Below are 22,254 nucleotides of genomic sequence, written 5' to 3' on the forward strand. Positions count from 1 at the left end.
GTGTGTGTTTTTTTGTGGGGAAAAAATCGTATCAAATGGCAACATTGTTCACTATATAATAGACCTGCAAAGAATTTCTTGGGCTTTTCATTTCCTTCTTTTTTGTTTGTTTTTGTTTTGTTTTACATTCAGTACTTGTTAATTATTATTTTGTTTGCTTGAATGGTAGTTATTTTGTTGTTGTAAATTTGTAGTTAATGCATACATATATGAATGATGTTTGAATGTTTTTTGTTTTGGTTTTTTTGCGGCGTTACAATAATCGTATTTATGTGTTGTTTGTTTTTCTGTGTGTGTTGTAGTCGAGTGTGTTGTTTTTGTTTGCTTGCAGTTTGAGTTTTGTTTGATTTTCTTAGTAGATATTTTAGTTAGGATTCTGCTCTCTGCCTTCTGCTTTCCCACACGTCTTACCTACCTAATTTCCCTTCCGTTCTCTTCGTTAAACATTAAAATTGATTTTTATTTAAGCACAAAACAAAGGCAAAAGGGAAAACAAGTAAAGAACAAAACAAAATGGCAAATGAAAATGCATGTTAAAATGCTTTTAGTTGAAGCTTTTTTTTCGTGTAGGTTTCTAGATTCCACATTCCTTTGCCTTTATTCGCTATATATATATATATATATATATATCTAGTACCCCTATCATATATATTTATAAATATTCTTTTAGCTTTGATTTCTCTTTCTTACGCTCTAATTTCGGTTTTTAGTACATTTATTTAGCAAAAAACATTCACGACGACGGCGCCTATGGCACATCCTTGTGTTCCCACCACATATATATATATATATGCATATTTTGTATATATACATATGGCGTATAGTTTCTAAAAAATATCTTCATATATTCGTATGTTCGTATAAATATCAAGCTTAAAAAATTGGCATTTCCTTTAGTTTTAAGTATAGGTAGGTATATATCGTAGTAATCCGTAGAGCTCTATATGCATAATACCATTTAGTTCTGCATAGGATAGGAAATTCAAATGCAAACTCTTAATCATCGTCTAGGCCAATGCTTTCGTTAATCGTTATCGGAACGGAGCCCAATAGCCGCGTGTGTGGTAGGGGGAACTGCATACAGTACAGTGCGTTTGCCCTCTCTGATCTTTATAGCTGTGTGCCGCACTGTACATATGCATATACCGATTTCCATTGTACACACAATGCATATCTTTATAGATGGCTTTCGCCGACAAAACAACACAAAAAATGGCAATCAAGTTACTATAAAAAAAAAACAACACTGAAAGACATTATCAGGCGGCTACAATCGATAGGAGATCGATAGGTGGCAATTGACTACAGCTATCGATAATCGATTGGCGAGTTTTGATTACTGTTGATTGGATCTCTGCTGGGGATTCTTTTGTTTGATTTCTTTTGATTACTGCACTTCGGGGATAACACAAAAAACCCTATACATATATCTATCTCCCCCCCACCCCCTTAAATGTTATATGAACAAATACAACACACAAATACATATACACATACACACACACATATATATATATATATATATATATATATATGCATATGCATATGATATTGAACCATTAGGAACGTGCCTTACAAAATGTTTAAAAATCAGAATATTCTAGGAAAACAATAATCAATTAATTAATTAATACATTATATTATTACAATTACAATTACAAGTACTAGATGAAATACAATATTTGATTTGTGTACAGAAATAACTCTAGACTCTAGACGACGCTCAATGCGATGCGTTTTCATTAAAAACTAGTTGGATTTACCCATACCAATGCGCAATATACTATATATTTCATATATATATCCTCCATTCGGGAGGGATTCTCTCTGATCTGATGATTTGAGTCAAAATAAGTACAACCCATATAGGACTATGGATTCTCAAGGGATTCATAGAAATATCCTCATTGAATGACGATTTCTGCGTTTAAAGGTCAACTGTCATGAGGAAATTCGCTTACATCAAGTATTTTCATTTTTGTTAATGATTTCTGGGGTGTTCAATGGATTCTATAGACTCTAAAGGGCCAAAGGAAATACTATACTATAGTTTTAGTTACTCGATTCTTTAGGGGAAACGCGTACAGTTGTTTTTGGGGGAATTTTGGGCTCAAACAAATGTACATTAAATATATATAGATCTATATAGTCATATAATACGCATTGCATTGTAGGGCTTCCGGTTTATACGGTTCGATTTCCCATTTTCTTCGGCCTGAGCCACGCATTTGATGCGCTTGCAAATATAAAATTTAAAAAAAAAAAACTATAAAAAAATAATAAAATAATAAATACAAAATCTTAAACAGGCATAATAGTATATAAAAACATTTTACACTTATCTCAGACGCTAATTAGATCTACATCGATTTTCGTTTCTTTTTTAAGATAATGCACTATCGTTTACACAAAAAAAAAAATACATATTACACCTTTATCGCTTTTTTTACAATCTAAAATTTAGCTTAAAAATATATGTATATTTCCTAAAATGAATCGGCGCATTCGAGTGATTTAAGATTTAAGATTTAAGATTCAAGATCCTGCGTTTTCGCTCCCTTTTGATATACATAATACTTGTGTAAGAGAATTAGCAGATACATATACGCCATATACTCGCAGGATATACATATGTATATAGTATCTATAGTTAGTGTGTGTGTGTGTGTGTGTGTGTGTGTGGATCGTTTCTAGGGACACATTCCATTGTTTCCGCCTAAGACTTAAATAGGAATTTGTATTTGTATTTGTATTCGCATTTGATTCTCTCTTCTGGTTTCAAGTACAACAAAGAAAAAGGTGTTTCCGATCCGATCCGTACCGATCCGGGCCATCCCAAGTGTGTGCTGAGAAGGGGAAGCGAAGGAAGAGATTAGTTTCAGTCTCCGAATGGCCTCAAAGGGTACTCACTCTCTGCTCTACTCTGCTCCCATCCTACTGCATCCTGCAGCAGCAACGGCGCCTGCTGGATGGCAGGATCACACCACACTCCTACACTCGATTGGTCGTCAGGTGCGTTTTGTCGCTCCGCTTGGGTGGCGGCGGCGGTGGACGCTTCTTGGGTGGCACACCCATCCCTGGCGGTGCCACCACTGGCGCTGGCATGCCACCAGCAGCAGCAGCAGCCGCAGCACCGTCTGTGGCCATTCCACCTGGACCTAGATTCGATGCCCCCCCAACGCCCGATCCCGATCCCGATCCCGATCCGTTCGTCTGGGCGTGCACGTTCTCGTAGAGGGCATTGTGCGCGTACTCGTAGTGCTCCCGCACCCAGTGGCTGACATTCGCCGTCTCGCGATAATAGTGCGAGGAGTTGGCCCCCGAATTGAGATTGTGGGCGGCCAGCAGATCCTCGTTGCTGAAGTCCCTGAAGCCCAGCACCTCGTGCGGCGTTGTGGCCGGCTCTAGCTTGCACTTTTGTGCCACCTGCCACTTTTTGCGCATCACCCGCTGCAGATCCTTGAGAAAGTCACGCGGCGGATTCGAGGCGGACTCCTGCAGCCGCTTGGGCGATGTCACCTCGCAGCAGCTGCCGCTGCCGCTGCCATTGCTCTGGGCCGAGAGACGCGCCAGATCTGTGCGCGGCGGCAGCATCGGTCCGGGCGCGTACTGCTGGTACGCCGACCCCGATCCAGATCCGGATCCCGTACTGAGCGTGGTGCTGGGCGATCGCTGCGGCAGCACCGGCTCTGGGGAGCACATCTTTCGCCGCAGCAGCACCGGCGAGTCGGCAAACGAGACCTTCTTCTGGGGCGCGGGTGGCGGCAGTGCAGGCGGAGGTCCTACACCGATCCCGCTCTGCGGTCCCACGTAGTCGGGCGGCGCCTTGTACGGTGGCGCTGCCTTCAGGGAGGCCTGCTTCACCGCCGGCTTGATCGGCTTGGCCGGCACTGCCGGTGGCAGGGATCCGTTGCTGTTGGGCATGATTCCCATCCCCATCCCCATTCCCATTCCCATACCCATCATGGGCATCATCATTCCCTGCTGCGTGGACGTGGGCGTGGGCGTGGTAGGGCTAGACACCTGCCCCTGTGGCGGCGTTGGTCCGGCGGATGCATAGGCCATGGCATGCATCACCATCACATCCTCGGGCGGCGGCGGTGGCGGCAACGATGCCAACGACAACTGCGATCCATACACGTCCTGGTCGTCGGCACCGTCCAGACCGTGCGCCGACAGCGGCGGCGGCGGCGGTGGCAGCGAATCGAGCGATAGAGTGGACGAACACATCAGTGAGGCATCGCTGGATGAGGCATCGCCGAGATTCAATGTGGTTGGTGGCGGCAGCGGCAGTGGCAGGGGCAGCGTCTTGGCAGCGCAAATGCTGGGCGTTGGCGTCGGCGTTGAGTTGCTGCTCGACGATGTCGACGAGGCACTGCCCTGCTCCTGCTGCTGCTGCTGCTGCTGCTTGACAGTCACCGATGATGGGACTACAACGGGCCGTCGCTTGAGGGTGCCGCTTCCGTTGCTCTCCTGCGACTTCCGACGACTGTGGCGTCGCGTCAGGGTGCCACTGCGCTCCGGGGAGCTGGCCTCACCGGCACACCCACCACCACCCCCCAGGCCACCGCCGCCGCTCTCGCAGATGGTGATCTCTCCGACCTCCTTCAGCTGGCGCGTCATCGTGGTGAGCGGCAGATTGGGCTTCATCGAGGGCTTCCGCTTGATGGTGCCGGTCGTAAACTCCGAATCGAAGCCATTGTTGTCGTCCGACAGGCAACCGCTCGAGCTGGAGCTGGAGGCGCGTGAGGTGCGGCCGCTGTTCGAGGAGTTCGACATGGACATGCTGCTGATCGCCGAGGAGACGCTGCCGCATTGCGAGGGCACCGCCGAGGAGATGCTCGATATGGACTCGCTGCTGCGCATCGAGGCCGAGGCGAAGCTCGACTGCGAGACGCCGTCCCCCATGCAGAGGTCCTCGATGAGGAGCTTGTGATTGTGCCACAGCTGTTTGCCATATTTACAGATCCTGATGGCCGTCAGCCAGCGGTCCAGCGTCTGCAGATCCTCGGCACAGAGCATTTTCAGCGAGCGGCAGGACTTGCCCAGCGACGAGTCGACGGCGGACTTGAAGCCAAAGGTGTAGTCCGTTGGGGACTTCCATTTCTTGCGCCACCCCAGACCCGTGTACACATTGTGGCCGCTGAAGAGGGTGAGACAGGCAAGGTCTCTGGTGTTCTTGGTCTTCTCCTTCGGGAAATAGTAGAGGCCCGAGGAGCGCAGCACGAAATGATACCGCTTCCAGCCCTTCTTGGGGTCCGCCTTCATGTAGAGCGGCCCGTCCAGCTGCAGCTGGGCGGCATGCGTCTCAAAGAACTCATCCAGCAGCATGTGCCGTGTCTGGTCGTCGTGCTGACACCCGGGCGCCATCTGTGGCCCCGGCAGATACACTTCGGGCCGCGAGAATAGAGCCACCTTGTCCTGGCGCTGCTGGAAGAGCACACGATTGCCGGCGTCTGAGTTCCAGGCCATCAGATTGTCCACCAGCAGCTCGTGATCCTCGAAAAGGCGTTCTGGGAGGAGGGAGGCAGGATTAGTTAGGGATTAGTGGGAACCAGAAGATGGATGGAGATTCACTTACCCATTTGCAAGTCTCCCAGGTGCTCGACCAGCGACCAATTTGCCTGCATCTGGACGTGGTTCTTGTCGGCCAGGAGCCGTGTGACATGACCGCAGACCATCCGCTCATCCACCAGCAGCGACTTGGAGGCCCCGTCCACCGTGAAGGCCTTCACAAAGAGCCGGCGTATGGAGGCGCTCTCCAGTTTGTGCAGCGCCAGCTGGATTTTGGCCGCCTTTGAGCTGCTGTTGCCGCCGCTTCCCTGCCGCTTCTGGGCCACCAGCTGCTGCTGTTGCAACTGTTGTTGCTGCTGCTGCTGTTGTTGTTGTTGCTGCTGCTGCTGCTGCTGCTGCTGCTGTTGCAACTGTTGCTGCTGCATGGAGGTGTTGGACGAGGCCGATGACTCGCTGGACAGCAGCGAAACGGTGTCGCTGAAGGCCGAATCATTGTCCGGCGATTCGGTGCGTGGCTCTCGGTGCGTGACCACGCCCAGGGTGATGCCCATGGTTATGTTTGTGGGCGGCTGATGAGGCAACATCAGCATGCCGCCAGCCATCACCGAGGAGGCGATGGATCCGCCCGATCCAGTAGACCCACCCAATGGCCCCACACCACCCTCGGATATGCCCGATGACGAGCAGGTGCTCACATCCGCAGAGATGCTGCTGTTTGTCCGCGAATGGGAGCGCGATGAGGCGGCCGAGGACATAATGGAGGGGGGCATCATCACTGAGGCGGCGGCTACTCCTCCTCCTCCTCCTCCTCCAGGAGCATGTCCTGCAATCGGTGCTCCTGTTCCCGTTCCCGTTCCTGATGCTGATCCAGCGCCAGGCAGAAACGATGCCTCGCCATAGCTTATCTGCGCCTCCAGTAGGCTCAGCTCCCCCAATATCTGATCCAGTTCGGACTCCTGTGTGTCCTCCAGGTTGGCCATGGAGATGCGGTACGTGTGCGACTGCGACTGCGACTGTTGCCTGGTGGCAGCCTCCTCCTCCGTCGTCGTCGTCGTCGTCGTCGTCGTCGTCTTCGTTAGGGGACGGTCGCTGTTCTTTCGCAGTTTGACGCCGCCAGTGCCAGCACCAGCGCCGCCTACAACTACACCACCAACTCCACAATCCCCGCCACCAGCACAGCCAGTGCCTGTCGTCGCTCCTCCTCCGCCGCCGGCACTGCCGCCAACCAAGATTCCCCTGAGGTTTATCTGCAAATGCAAAAGGAAACGATGGATCAATAAATGGAATCGAGCCAAGCGGACATATCCGATCCACGAGGTGCATGTTCAAGGGTGTCTGAGCGGGACAGAGGTACTTCCGGGGCGAGATTGGAGATGGGATAAGCAGGGTAGCAACGGGAGCTGGAGAGTGAAAGAGATCTCTACTTTCCGCTCCCACTCCGCTTTTGACTTCTCTGTGAGTTCTCAGAGTCTATGAGAGCTAGATAGTCTGTGATACCGCACTGAATCATGTTTGTGCCCCGAGCCCCCCTTGTGGGGGACAAAGGACGAAGATCTGGGAAAACTTAAGCCGCAGAATCATAAAGAATGACCGCCGAATCTGAATCAGATCGGATTACAATTAAAGCCTCTCTCTTTCTCTTCCACACACAATTTTCGTCGTGCAATGTGTGCGCCCTCTGGCGGAGTAGAGCCATACGGAGGGAGGCCCCCACTCCGTTTCATTGATGGAATCCATAAAATGATTATGTATGATTTCCAGGGTATCCCCGGGAGTGTCTAAAGTGCAAAAATGTAATCACAATCACCGCTCATTCGCTCATTTTTGCTGCCTTCTGGTTTTCGTGTGTGTGTGTGTGTGTGTGTGGTACGTGCCACAGATGTGCGTCCGCTGTGCCAGGCCGCACGCGATTACCGATTACCGATTGCCGCCAATTGCTGCTGCAGCTGTGCGCCACCCCCTCCCCCCCCCCCCCCCCCCCCCCCCCCCAAGCTCCATCAGCTGGAATCCAAACACGTTACACATTTCCGTTTGGCAGCAGCAAAAAAATGGGCAATGCTGTTGTGGTTGTTGCTTTGACGACAATCAAAAGCCGATCCCCATGCCATAATAAGCCCCGCATCGGAATTGCTGATAGTTGCGACAGCTTATATATCTCTGGGGGCCCTGCGGCAGTAGCAAGTGTTAAGTAATTTTCCAAGGCACAAGTCACGTACTAAAGCGACAAAGAAGTCGCTGACAGACCAAAGGGAGGGGCACAGAGACGAAAAGACTCTGGCAATCGGCCAGAAACAACAGAGAAGCGACAGGGAAACAAAGAGTGGAAGAGAGGCAGAATAGAGAGAGAAAAACCCATCAATAAACTGTGACAAGAAGAAAACGCCATGCATCATCGCGGTTAAAGTAAAACAAAACAAAAAAAACCCTAACGGTACGAAGTACTCCACAAAACAAAACCGATAAAAAGTATTGCCTAAAAGGCAAGCCACCCGACAGACGGTAGATACAGTAGTGCTCTATTTTCCATATACAATAGAGATACTCATCATCCAAGGCTGGAGTGATCTGCATATGCCCCCCTCCTTTGAGAGCATTGGCAGCACTGTGCAGCGGCGTCAGGCACACGCAATGCATGTTGTTTTTGACATTCACCGTCACTTTTCGAGTATCCTTTCCATCTGCCTGCCTTCCAACGCTTGAATCCATCAACGAGACTCTTCTAATCGATGGGATTACCTTCCCGAAAGCAAAGACCATGCAAAGCCTTTCCGTGGCTATAGTTGAACGATTTACGATGCAAACGGAGTAAATATGAGAGCATCTGCAACGACTGATGGCCGACTGGTAACTGGTTGCCAGTCTCCCCGGTCTCTAATGGGCTATTCAACGCTCCGCTGAATGACTCATTGGATTGGGGGCAGGGGGGGTGGGCTGTGAAAAAGGTTTTTATTATTGGGGTTTATTATTGCTTTGGTTTTTTATTGTTGTTGTTTTTTGGGGGTAATTGGCACTTGAGTGACAGACAGACAGACAGACAAAATAAAAGACACTCAAAATACGGACCCATCATCACAATCCGAATGAAGGGCAGGGGGGGGCAGGGGCAGTTTTTGGGGATGGTGCGTGTCTGAGCAGAGATCTCTGCTCTCTCGCCCAAAGTTCAATGACAGTTGCATCTACACAAAAAAATTCTAATTGAGAGGAAGAGAGAGTCGTAGGCCCCCCAGAAACGCGCACAGCATTCAATATTCATTCAATATTAGTTGTAAATATTTGCATAGGTCCAGCACTCCAGAGAGGGGCGGAGAGAGACACACATCGTGTGTCCACTCTGTGGGTCGCTACGCGGCGGCTCCCTCTTGCAACAAAGTGCCAACGCAAACAGAGAGGAGAAGGAGAGATGCAGATGCACTTTCAACAACAACAACAACAAAAGGCAAAGCCAAGAAAAACTATTAGTGCACTCGGAGAAAAACGCCATATTAAAAATTAAATTTAAATTAAATAAAAAAAGAGTGGTGTCAAATTAATAGAATTCATTTTTGGTTTAAACAAAAAAATTTTTTTTTAAAATGGCATATTAAAAACTGAATTTAAATTAAATAAATAAGAGTGGTGTCAAATTAATAGAATTCATTTTTGGTTAAAAAAAAAACAAATGTTTTCTAAATTTGTAATTTTGAAAATAAATAAAATATATTTAATTTTTAGGAAATATAATAAATATATATTTATTTTAGTTACGAAATATGCGCATATAAAATATTTTCATATTTAAATAAAAAGAATTTTTCGTTTTTTTACAATCGATTGGTATACGTTTGTTTTCTCCGAGTGTATTTTTTCAAGAACATTCAAGGTCTGTGTGTAATGGGTAAAGTCTTCTCCCTCTGCTGCTGCAGTTCAATAATCTCCAGACCGCGTATCGGTTTTCTTTGGCTCACCTTGAAAAACACACACACACTCTTAAAAAAAAACACACACACACATGGGACGGGGCGAGAGGGGAACGGGACAGATCAATGCTAGATCAATATAGAAACATGATTTCCATGATAAACCAATTATAACCTCAGACCAACGACGATAATTGTAGAGCCAGAAAGCTGCTACACAAAGAATTCAAACGGAATTAAAGCCTCACTTCGTATGGCTTCATTCCAATTCCAGTTCCACTTGAAAGCGAATGAGACAAAGGCCATGCGGCCATGCGGCTATGGGGCCATGGGGCCATGGAGCTTCCTGCCACACACAGTAGCTGGCTTTGGACCTGGCCCAATCATGGTCGAATTTTGCTTTGAAAGAGCATAAGACCCGACTTATATTGATTTGCTGTATAAATTTCCCATAAGCGAACGGAAAAATTCATTATGAACCATTTGGAATGAATAGAATATAATATGCGATAGAAAATAGGAAATCTAATAGGAAATTAATTAATTATATTATACGATTATTATTATTATTTATATTTTTATTATTGTTTTTTTATTATTATTTTTATTTTTTTTTATTATTGTTGATATTATTATTATTATCTTTATTTATTTATTTATTTTTGTTTTTTATTTTTATTATTTTATTTTAATTTGTATTATTTTTTGTGTTTTTATTTTTTTATTATTTTTTATTATTTTTTTTATTATTATTTTTTATATTTTTTATTATTTTTTTTTATGTTATTTTATATTTTTTTATATTTTTTTATCATTTTTTTAATTTATATCATTATTTTTATAATTTTTATTATTATTTATTATTTTATTTTATGTGTATGTGTATGTGTATGTGCATGTGTGCACAGGTATGTATGTATGTGCCTGTGTTAATGGAACTGTTGCTGTGCTGTGCTCTGCTGTGCTGTATTATGTACATTTAGTTATAAGGTAACAATTAGGAAAACACTCCCCATGACATGACCTACTCCACAAAATGTTGCATGTTCCGGTAGCATTCCCCATTCCCCAGCGGGATTTTCCGTATAGTCATGGCTACGGAAACGGCTACGGCTATGAAGATGGGCATGGGCATGGGTATGAGGGCAATGGTTGAAAGCTTTAAGTGTAATTACTTTTACTTTACTCTACTCTACTCAACTTTATTATAATAATCATAATATTCCCAACAATTAACTAAAAGTGAGCGCGAACGACGTCATCACTTGCACCTGTGTGGAGAGGGGGCGGAGAGGGCAAGAAATGGAAAATGGGAGTGGGTCTGGGTCTGCGCCCTCGAAAAAGCATTATGAATATATTTTCATGTTTGTGGACATTTACAGCCACTTCCGTCGTCAATTAATAAAAACAACAAACACAACGCCCAAAAAAAAATGAAATGAGCGGGAGTGTTGCGACTCGAATGATACCCAAAAATCCTGAATAAAGTGGGAAATAGTCTCGGCACGAAGACCGAGTAAGTGATCAACCTGGGGGGAATGTTACCCTATACTCGGATGGTGGAAAGCCATCAGTTTCGTGGGGCTCAATCATCCAGGAAATGTATGTAATCCTCTACAAATCCCTAAAAAAAAGGACAAAAGAGATGGCACATGATGTCATTTTTATGGTAGAAGTCCCACCACGGGTTCTACATTTCGGGCAGATCCCCAATTCTAATTCTACTCGACGTCTATTTGCCCGTTCTGTACACATTTTTCAATGGCTTGAGATTTAGCCTAATCGATGTACACACAATAAACCCTCTATCCGTGGCCATAGCGAGTTTACAGGGTATCCTTCCCCCACGAGAAAAGCCACCACAAGAATGGACAACAGAATGGTTTTTCGCCAAAAGAGAAGCGACCGCAACAACAACAGAAAATAACAATCAACTAAATTAATTCATTAAATTTAACTTTTAATGATCCACACACACACACACACACACACGCACGAGGAGGAGGGCCTGCCTTATAGAGAGGGTCCCGCTCCTTTTGCGAATGTCTCCCCCCCCTCAAACGCTCGTAAAAATGTTGCAAATTTTGGTTATACAGAATTTATAATGCTCATGAGTATTCATATAACATACAGCCGTCCGTAAGTACACACACATGTTTCATCCACCATTTCCATGGGGGCCTTCAAAGAAGTCGAGTTTTGGTCTTCTGTGGTTTCTGGTTTGCTTCTGTCTCGGTCTGTGGTTCGTCAAGCAGCCTAATTGGTGTGTGAGGAGGAGGCGCTACACGCCAGCAAGCACTACATTTCAAGAAGTTCGGAGTTCAAGGCAAGAGTCGGGGGTCAGTGCAGTGCAGAGCAGTGCAGCGGAAGGGAGTACTCAACCGAAATCTATTCGGCACATACTATATTTATGTATCTTGAATTTACAAATACATGTATACCAATCGCTTAAATATACATAAAAATAAAAAATAAAATTAAAATAAAATAAAAAAAAATAAACAAAAACAAATTAAAAAATAAAACAAATAAAAAATATAAATAGAAAAAATATATATATAAATAAATAAAAATATAAAAAAAATGTGTGCCATCAAGGTGGAAGAATTTGGAGGGGGATATTATTTGGTTCAATTGTCTGTGCAGGTTTCTAGGGTAGAGGTCCTCTTAGAACATCCTGTTGGGCAGGTCGACTGGGTGTATTCTGGTACCAGTCTACGCCGGTATCTTGTTGGCTTCTGAGCTTAAAAATATGGTTCTTCGCTTGATTATATTTAAAAAATATATATTTCATAGCAGGAAATTAATATATTTCTAATTAAATTAAATACTTTGATATTCATGTTTTATTTTTGTATTTTGATGAGCCGTAATCAAAGGACTTTTCGATATGTACATTTGAATTGTGTTTAAATTAAAGTGAATTTTTAATAATTATATTTTACAACTCTATTGATTATATTTTACTCGTAAAAACTCGTATACCCTATGTATGCCTCGCCATTTCTCTCCGATTCTCAGATGGGATGGCTTATAAAGATTTTTTGATCATCTCCTCAATCCTTATTCGTTTGAGAACCCTCCATGGACATTTCTCGAGACCAAAACTCATCGAAAGTCCATCAAGGAAACAGAAAGGAGGAGAAAGAAGTAGAAAAACTCATTAAATCCACACACGCGCGAGCGATGCGTCCCTTAAAAAAAACATCTGTTCGGTACTTTAAGACAGAGCGAAACCCTTAAGAACCCTTGCGAGAAAGGAAATCTTGTATCCTCCTCCTCCTTTATACTTCACTCACTCTCTCTCGCTCTCGCTCTCGGGAGGCACGCGTGCAATGCGGCAAATGACGCGTGGCGTGTCCGCCGGAGCAGCTGCCCCTCAAACAATAAATCGGAGATCCGAGATCTTCTTTTTTTTTCGGGGTTTCGGGGTTAAAATTGCACCTGCCGCCGCCTGTTTTTCAAACACAATGCAAAGTGAGAGAAACGGCAGGGGAAGGAGACAGGGAAGACAAAGACAGAAATGGAGAAGGAGACGGAAAGGAGAGGAGAACTAAAAATGGTTAATGACGTTGATTCGATTCTGTTTTGTCTGGTTTGTCCTCCCCTCTGACGCTGTCGCTGACTCACGCACGTCTCTCCCCTCGCCCATGCACTCCTCCACTCCTCCACTCTGCTGATTATGAGATCAAGATAAGCGACAGCCTCGTCTCGTCCCCCCTCTCTCTCTCTCTTTCTGGCCATTCTTCGGTTTCTTGTCGTGTCATGCGAACAGATGCATTTTCAAGCATATCCTCTCTCAATCTCCCACCATCCTTCAGCGGTGGTTGTGACCCTTATGGGCGTGGTCCCTTGACAGACTATTCCGTTGCTGCAGGCTACACGACAAGAGCAGTGTACGTACACTGAGAGAAAATCCATTACGTTCCATTCGGCAGCAGGCCAGCCTTCCACCATTCCACCATTCCACCATTCGCACCGTTCACCACCGTTCCATTCCACCCATTCCATTACTTTTTATTTAGTTTCATGCCATCTGGGGGCACACCTATATTTCCATTCTCTAACGTTCCGCCACTGTGCCAATGCCACCGTTCCACTTCATTATTGTTACATTTTTTCTAGCCAAAGCTTTCTCTCATCTCTTGCTACCCATTGATTTCTCTCAGTGCAGGGCTGGTAACTTGAGACATTCTCTTCCTTTTTTGGCTCTGGTGTGCGTCTTTTAGGGGTTGCAGGCCGTGAGATCGTTTGGCCCGGAGGGACTGCTTAACCCTGCTTAACCCTGCTTCTGTTTCGACGACATCAATCACTTGTTGCTGCCCCTGGCAGTGCAGCAGGCAGTCTTTTGGTTTTTTCTTTGGGTTCCGCATTCGAGCATTTGTTATATTTCTCATTTCTCTTTACCCATTTATATATTTTCTTTTGGGTTCCCATTATAAATCATCAAAACATATGATTACACGCTCCCCGTACGCTACTATTCCTCCGCCCCATCCTCCTCCCCCTCTACCATGTCGTTCTCCCCCTTTTGACAAATTTTTTATTGCCGCTCAATCAAAAGAAAAAATGTAATGTAAAAGGGGTTCCGTTCGGGTTGGTATATGCTTTTGGGGAGGGGGGGGAAATAATACTTTTGGGAATGAAAATAAAGGGAAAGGGAAAAGGAAAATAGCTGCCAAATGCTAATTCCGCCGATTGTTCTATAAACAATATTGCACTATAATTATAGATAATTCAGCTAATTAGAAGTGAAATTCCATTTTGGAATGGAAATGGGAATGGGGTATGGAAACAACCCACACAAGATTCCGTTCCCGTCTGTTCTGGAACAGATCGTTTCGTATAAACGAAATCAATTAGGAATGGAATGCGGAACAACAAAATGTGGCTGCTAAATACCGTCTATAAATTATATTAGATATCTAGTCTATATACATCGGAACATATATATTTATATATATATCTCCACCACTGATGTGTGTGTGTATGTGTGTGTTTGTTCAACATTTAAATTGTTGAAAAGTTTATTGCGGCTTCAATTAGCAAAAAAAAAAAAATAAAAAATATTGAGTGGCTGGGGAAACGGAATGGGAATGAAATCCGCGCATGGTATCATTTCCAGTGTGTGGTGTAAATGGGAACTGAAACAGAGCGTAAATGGAACGCCGTGGCAATAAAACAGTTACGTGCAATCTGCAACTGCAAATTAGAATGAAATGAAACGGAAATGGAAATGGAAATGGTAACGGAACCTTGGAACGTTTGAATGGAAATCAAACTGGAAACAGGGAAAACGGATTTAAAATGCGACCCAAAAGACATTTGCCTGTTCTCGGCCCGAAGTTCATCCCGAATGCATTTTCTTGTATGTATGTATGTATGTATGTGCATCCATGTGTTCTATGTGTGTGTGTGTGTGTGTGTCTGCAAGTGTGTGGCAAAATGCAATCTATTAGCAAAATTGGGTCACTGCACGCCCACTTGGTAACACAGAGACAGACAGCCAGACAGAGAGAGAGAGAGAGAGAGGGTACTCTCCCATTTCTACCACATCCGAATAGACCCTGGTCTGCTCTCGAAACTGATCCGTTCCGTTACTCTCCTCTCCTCTCCGAACCGATCCGATCCGACCGCCAATCCAAAGCCAAATCCGAATCCGAACCGCAGGCAACGGCAGCGGCTCGTGTTTAAATATAATTTACAAATTGTAACAGACGCCCACAGGGGACACGCCACAAGACGATCCGCGGACGATAGCGCAAGGAGAGAGAGAGAGAGAGAATGAATATGGTAATAAGGAAAAGTCATGGCATAAAAGAGGGCAACAAAAACCACAACTAAAAATACGATCGAAACACAACTATTTTGCGCTAATTTTGAAACGAAGACGAGAAGACGCGACCCGACGACCCACAAGAAAGAGGAAGCTCCAATGGCAAGAAAGAGACTGGCTGCCCTGGCTACCGAATCACAAATACCCTACAGCTGCATACCCTGCATTGTCGATGTCGTGCTTCACTGGAATGATCTTTGAAGAGTTAACATCCATCCTAGAGTCAAGTACTGACCGATTACAGGAGTATCAATATGTGCCCCCTCCGCTCCCACAACAGCATTCCGTTCAAAAATATTGCACATGGTCAACCGAGAGCCGAGAGAGCGGACAACATAATGGAATAAGGGGAAAGAGAAGCAAAGAACCGTTCAGCCGATAGACAGATAGCAGCAGCAGAAGCAGCAGAAGCAGCATAAATTGACAAGGGGAAAGGGGCCCAACGAGAGGGGGAAACGAAACGAGAGAGTGAACGATTGAACGCACAGGGAAACGCAACGAGGGAGTGCGAGCGAGGGGAGGGGGCGTCAGAGCGAAACGGAGCGGAGCGTCGCGACGAGTCGTGTGAAGCAACAAGGCCCCCAAGTACATAATTTCGAAATGAATATGGCGACAAAAGAATTTTAAATATGTACACGCGTATGCATGTTGTAAAAGTGTATGTACATATATATGTATGCCTGTGCGTGTGTGTGTGTGTGTGTGTCGTACATTATTTTTCCTCCATTTTCGGTTCCTAAACGGAAACAAGCGATAATAAAATATTTACAGCTACAACAACAGCAGCAGCAGCACTACGCCACTTCCAGCAAGCAATGCTGCTCACATGTAAAAAGGGACAAAAAAGCAATAAGCAAAGCAAAGCACAATCAAAGGCACCAAAGCGTGTAATAAGAGAATCATAAAATTTATAGCAAAAACACCAAGAACGTGGACAACGAAAAAAACAAAAACAACAAAAAAAAAAGAAGAACCGCAAGAACTCAACTCAGCTTCAATAATGCACACCGGCAGCGACGTCAAAGCTGTGCTAAAATGTGTGTATTTGCGTGTGTGTGTGTATGTATTTGTCGGGGGAGGAAGCTGAGCTGCATTGATTCTGCTCTGCCTCTGCTACGCTGTTCAGTTCTGCTCTGCTGCCGGCAAAATGCCGCGCGACACAAAGCACAGTGGATCGTGTCATGGCCTTGTGTGGGCGAAAAACAAAAATGATTTTGATTGCCACCGATTGCGTATGCAGAGATTTACGAAACAAAACATGTGTAGGGCAAGCGATGTACTACATATATGTACGCATATACATATATTTAATTGCAACACAGAATCTATTTCCATGGGTACACTTCTTGGTCAAGTGGCTTTTCGTGTTTTCCAACCAATTCACCTAATCTAGTTGAAAACTTTTTACTTTTCAGAATTCAGTATATCACCCATTGTGCGGTGTCTAGCCCAAGCTTTTCACTTTTATTTTTTGTTTGTTTTGTTTTGCCCACGGGAGACAGAGTCTAGTTCTCGCTTTACAATATTTCCGGTATCCATTAGATCAATCACTGCAGTTTCCACGAATTTCCTTCTTAGTCACACTGTGCAAAATGCACGAACGAACGCAGTAGTCCCCCCTCCCCCACCACCAGCAATCGGAGCGAGTGTTGGAGTGAGACAGTATGACAGATCTGCAATTACAAACTGTTCCGCGTGTGTTCGTGTGCTCGTGTGTGCGTGTGTGGGTGCGTGTGAAAGGGTAAATGGTACAAATGTGCGTATACTGTTCGTTCGTGTGTGTGTGTGTGTGTGTGTGTATAGTGGCAATGTAATTAAAAAGAGTTGAGCAAATATTTGACGAACGTGCAGAAGCAATTAAAAGCAGTGGAAAGACGAGGAAAGGACCCCGACCGACATCATCGGCCAAAGGAGTCACAAAGTTTTAGTCGAGTCAGCGATGCGGGTGGGAGAGCGACGGGGGGTGGGTGCAGCCGGATGATGACGCACATACGAGTCGCCGTATTAGCCGGCAAAGAGCCAAAATAACAGCAAACCAACAGACGGGTGGGGGACAGTGGAAACGAAAATGCTGAATGGAGGAAAAAAAAACTACTATATGTACTACGAAGGAGTCTGTGGTATAAGGAAAGATAAGGCACAGAAACTGAAGACCAAGTAAACAGTAATAAAAGCTGATTCCCCTCACAGCCCGCCATACGCTTCTTTCCTTTATCACTTTCCGTTCCTTCCCCTCCCGCATTTCGATTGAACATTAAAGCAAATAAACTTCTGTCGATGCAGATGCGGCACAGCACCCCACCACTCCCGAGGCAAAAACAGAACCGAAAACGCATTAACATTAACTGCCAAAAGCAAAAACAATCAAATCTCCTCCACTCGGCCGCTGTCTCTGCCGGCACTAGCTTTGCGTTTTATTCTCGTCAAAAAACAGTGCTTTCCAGCAAAGGGGGGGTGTATGGTGTGGGCCAGCTGGACGGTGGTATTTGTGTCTGTTATTCCTCTTACCACTTCGATCGTTTACGTCCCGCTGTTGCTTCTGCTCTCTGCTCCCTTTTATCCACTTCTTCCACTTTTCTCAATTAACAAAAGGCACTTTTAATTATTGCTTCATTTACCCCATAAATGCTTCACTTCTATATACACATACAATATGTATGTATGTACACAACAGTTATGTTGTTGCAAGGAACTTAATAAACGACGCAACAACAGCACACACAGCAAAAAAAGACAAAACGAGCTTAAAACGTAACGCAAAATAAAAAAATAAAAACCGAAATCGAAAAATAAACTCAAATAATTGTGAATTTCAATTTCCGCGCGCGCTCTTTTTACACAGTTTTTTTTTATCTTTGCGGTCCCGTTTTTCGTTTGCTGCGCCTCTCCGCTGCTGCTGTTGCTGTCGTCTTGTGCGCGCGTCGGCCGAATTCGAACTGTAAATCCGAGAGCGCTGCTCACTTTGAACGAACGTGCTGGCTCGTTGGGCCGCAGTGATGCCAACTCAGCCTTTTTCCTGTAAGATCTAGCTTTTTTCCAATCCAAACACAGCGGGAAGGGATTTTTGTTTTGTTTTTTATTACGCTTTTTGGGAAGTATTTAAACTAGAGCTCAAATTATTAACTCAAAATTTAGATTCTATTTTTATAAACATATTAATCGTACATAAATAAATAAATGCGAGTATATCAAATTTAATTGAACTCTAAAAAAAAATATCATTCATTTTTATTAGCATTTTGTGCTACATTTTTCAATTCCAGCTTTATTTTTGTAACATTGCTGAATATTACTAAAAAAAAAAAAAAAAAAATATTGGGAAGACTACTCAGTGGTCCGGCGGCTGCACACAGGGCCAAGGTGTATTTAATGGAAGGAAATGTTTCTTGACACACTCCAGGGTATATTTCCGATTAATTTACACATTTTTGTCAAAGTAGTTTAATGCTTAAGAATTTTTAAAGAATATTTATATTAAATTAAGTTTACTCTGTTTTTGTGGTCCATCCCAAAACATGCAACTTTTATGTTGTAAGCTTATTCAGAGGCTCATCTCTCGCACTGCCCTACCTAGTGTTTAATATGCCTTGCACAGGACTGGACTGGCCAGGGCTCTAGAGAGGTTGGCAAAAGGCCCAGGAGGCAGTGGCTTGAATTTTTGCAGAATTTCGGCTGTTTTTTTTTTCGCACAATCAGCGCAACTAAACAAATTAGACACGCACATAGGACAGGCCGCATGTCCTGCTGGGAGGGCAGCAGCCTACAGTTGGACAGAACAGCATCGCGCATTGCTGCATGCCGCATGCCGCATTCAGAATTCAGGAATCCCTCAAAACCAAGTATGCGCGTGTGAGTGCGTGTGTGTGTGCAGGCAGCACGTAATTGCAGTTAAATTTTATTGCAGTCACGTAGCAAAAGGCAAAAGAAAACAAAAACTAAAGAGTATCCATTTTGGTGGGCGATAGCGAATAGTGAACACCCTAAAGATGCGAAAAGAAAGCTGTAGGCACAATTTATACTGTTAGGATATATAGAATATATTTCCTTGAGTCGATATGCTATTAAAATGTTTAATTTTTGTATAAACAAAGTTACAATAAATGCTGTAAATCGTTTTTCGATACATCTCTTTCTGAGTTTTTCTAAAATCGCGGCATAAATCAATTAAACGAGACCCGATTTGGAGTACTTTATGTACCGAAGTGTCTCCGCAGTGCGGTAAGGGTATGCCAGAAAGTAAACGAAAAGAAAGACGCAGGAAGAGCGACGACGACAGCGACCTCTAGCTGGCTGCTGCTGCTGCGGCAGAAACAAAGAAGGAAGCAACAACTGCGATGTTTCTGCTGCTGGACTTGAATAAACAATTTAATTTCTTTCTTTCTCTTCTGCCTTTCTCCTTCAGCGCCCCCTCTCTTAAGAATTTATGCATGGTGAAAGTAATGAGGGGAAACACAAAAGTTAGTACCGCAATTAATGTGTCGGCACTTTCTTGTTCTTGGCAGCAAAGAAGAGCAGAGCAGCATCACCAGCCAGCGCAGATGGCCCAGAGATTAATCATCGGCGTCTCTTTCATTCTGATTGGACTGTTCAGCGTTGACTCATTTTCTTTTCCCTAAAAATCTCTGTACCTTTTACAACACTAAACTGGGAATATTTTCAATTACCTATGTCAGCCCCCTCCCCCCTCGAATTTTTTTTAAAACTCCTTTTCCACACAGTCCGCCCACACACACACAAATGCTGTCGCTGCCAACGTCAGCGTCACAGAAATCTAATAAGAAAACCAATAAACTGCACAAAAGACAGCAGGCAGTAGTAGTGGGCAGCGCAGCAACAGCATTAAGACCGATGCATTGTGCTTTTCTTGTTGTTTTTGTGCGTGCGTATGTGTGTGTGTGTGGGAGCGATTTATGAAGTATAAAAGAAATGAAAAGAGAGACATAACACGCACACTCATGCACGCATATGCATTGAGCGTGTGTTCAAGTGAGACAGAAAGAGATACGATACTTACATTGCTTATTGTTGCTGTTTCCTCAAGATTTTGTTGCTGTTGTTGCAGATGTAACTGTTGTTGTTGTAGTAAATGTTGCTGTAATAGTTGTTGTTGTGCTGCCAGACCGCCAAAATCCATATTACCAGAAGAAGGGAGTGGGGTCGGTCGGGGCGCGGGTGGTATTGTATGTAGGACTACGAGCAGGGCACTGCAGCTGTAAAAGCGAGCGAGTGTGCTCTCTTTGTCTGCTGTCACTGCTCTCTATCTCTCTCTCTCTCTGTCACTCTCTGGTTACTCTGCTCTGGACTCTCAGTGTGCGCCTTTTGTGCGATCGCTGGAGTTTTTTTTATATTGCACACAATTTTTTGAAGAAATGCAATTGAAAAGGAGAAGCAGGTTTCTTCGTTTTGTTTTACACTTATTCGTCGTAATTTAAGCAAATTTGAGTCGCGTTAACCGTTGGTCGGCTCGATTTGCATTTCGCTTTTGATGCAGTTTCTTGTTTCTTCAAACCCGCTCTTCCTGGGCCTTCCTCTTGCTCCCTCTCTCTATCTCTATCACTTCGCTTCGGGTAAGTGCGTGGGCGAATAAGCCGAATGCAGCACGAGCACGAGCACAGTTTATGCACTGGGGAGAGACAACAACTACACCCACACATGCACACACGCACACACATGCAATTCTCTGGCTCTATCTCGCTCTGGCAAACACACTCTTATTGTTGGATATGTTGCCCAATTGCACAATACACTTCCCCTCACACTCCTTTGCCTACGTCTCGCTCCACTCCTCAATTCTACACTCCTTTTCCGACGTCCCACAACACTTGCACTTCCCACTCCTTTTCCACTTCCCACTCCAATTTCGAATATCAATTCCAATTGCAAGTTGCGTTTGTGTTTTGTTGCCTCTTTCTTGGCTTTTCCTCCTTGGGCTCCTCTTTTTTCCAACGAGTATTTGTATGTGTGAAGTGTGTTCCTTTTACTACTCCGTTTTCCCAGAGTGTTTCCTCCTGCTATGCTACTCTTCTTGCATGTGTTTTCCTGGTACTACTCCTCTTTATCCGCCTGTGTGTTTTCCTACTCCCTTTTCCACGCGTAAGTATGTGATTTCTTTTCTATTCCTTCTTTTTGCGGCGTTAGTCAGCCTGTTTGTTGCTGCTTCTGCTGCTGCATTTTGTTTGGCTATAATTTTGTTAAACACTTTCCAGCCATGCGAACGGGATTTCCTTAAACACAATTGCACTGCATTTTCATATAAGCTGTCGCGTACACTACTTCTACTATTTAACTTGATCCTTCAGTCGTGTGTGCAATTGAACAGAAAAAACAAAACAAAATAAACAAATGGTGTACTATTTTTGGGGGAAAAACTACGGAAAATTTCGTGCGTAAATTTTCACGAAAAACGCCCCGCCCCGCGCGGCACTGCAGTTGTGTATGGGGTGTGGCCGCATTTGGCTAAGACAAAAAGCCTGACAAAAGCCAGGGCTGCATTGCAGTGCATCAAGTGATTTCGATGCAAGCTTTCACTGGTCACTCTGTCGATTGACACAAACCGGCGCAAGATCTGCCGATTCAAACTAAAACCGAATTTTTAAAATCGTACATCTGTGCGTCACTTGCTTTCTACTTTGTGGTGGCAAATCCTAGCTCTTGAAGGGATTTTTCATCCGAACAAGTCCCAGTAACAATGGGCAAAATTATGTATACCCTAGGAAACAAGGATATTATAGAATTGGGGAAATGTTTGTCATCTGGCTCCAATGTGTACAGAAACTTGTCAGTCTCTTCTTACAGAGTCCAAGAATAGGTATCGCGATCGAGATATATATACAAGAAATTAATTGTATGTATGAGTAGGTCAAATACAATTCAATCCATGACAAGGTCATTATTAATTAAAGTTTTCAAACAGCTTGAGTATAGGGTATACAAATGCACATACTCCGGTTGACAAGCAACAGTCTTCAAATACCAACAACATGTCAAATATGAACTGACATTCCATGC

At 44.4% G+C, this 22,254-nt stretch overlaps 1 protein-coding gene across 1 annotated transcript; it reads right to left on the reverse strand.

Annotated features, from left to right (window-relative positions):
- Positions 1 to 2,329: 2,329 nt before the first annotated feature.
- Positions 2,330 to 21,645, reverse strand: LOC6597313 (ras-associated and pleckstrin homology domains-containing protein 1). The gene is made up of 4 exons (XM_002022465.2): positions 20,261 to 21,645; positions 5,582 to 6,761; positions 2,911 to 5,513; positions 2,330 to 2,846 (listed from the first exon to the last, which is right to left on the reverse strand). Exons 1-3 carry the CDS (start codon positions 20,378 to 20,380, stop codon positions 2,992 to 2,994), a joined length of 3,822 nt encoding a protein of 1,273 aa, XP_002022501.2. The 5' UTR covers positions 20,381 to 21,645; the 3' UTR covers positions 2,330 to 2,846; positions 2,911 to 2,991.
- Positions 21,646 to 22,254: the final 609 nt, after the last annotated feature.

This window comes from Drosophila persimilis, unplaced genomic scaffold (assembly GCF_003286085.1).
Source record: "Drosophila persimilis strain 14011-0111.01,24,50 unplaced genomic scaffold, DperRS2 tig00000606-arrow-arrow-pilon, whole genome shotgun sequence".
Taxonomy (NCBI): domain Eukaryota; kingdom Metazoa; phylum Arthropoda; class Insecta; order Diptera; family Drosophilidae; genus Drosophila; species Drosophila persimilis.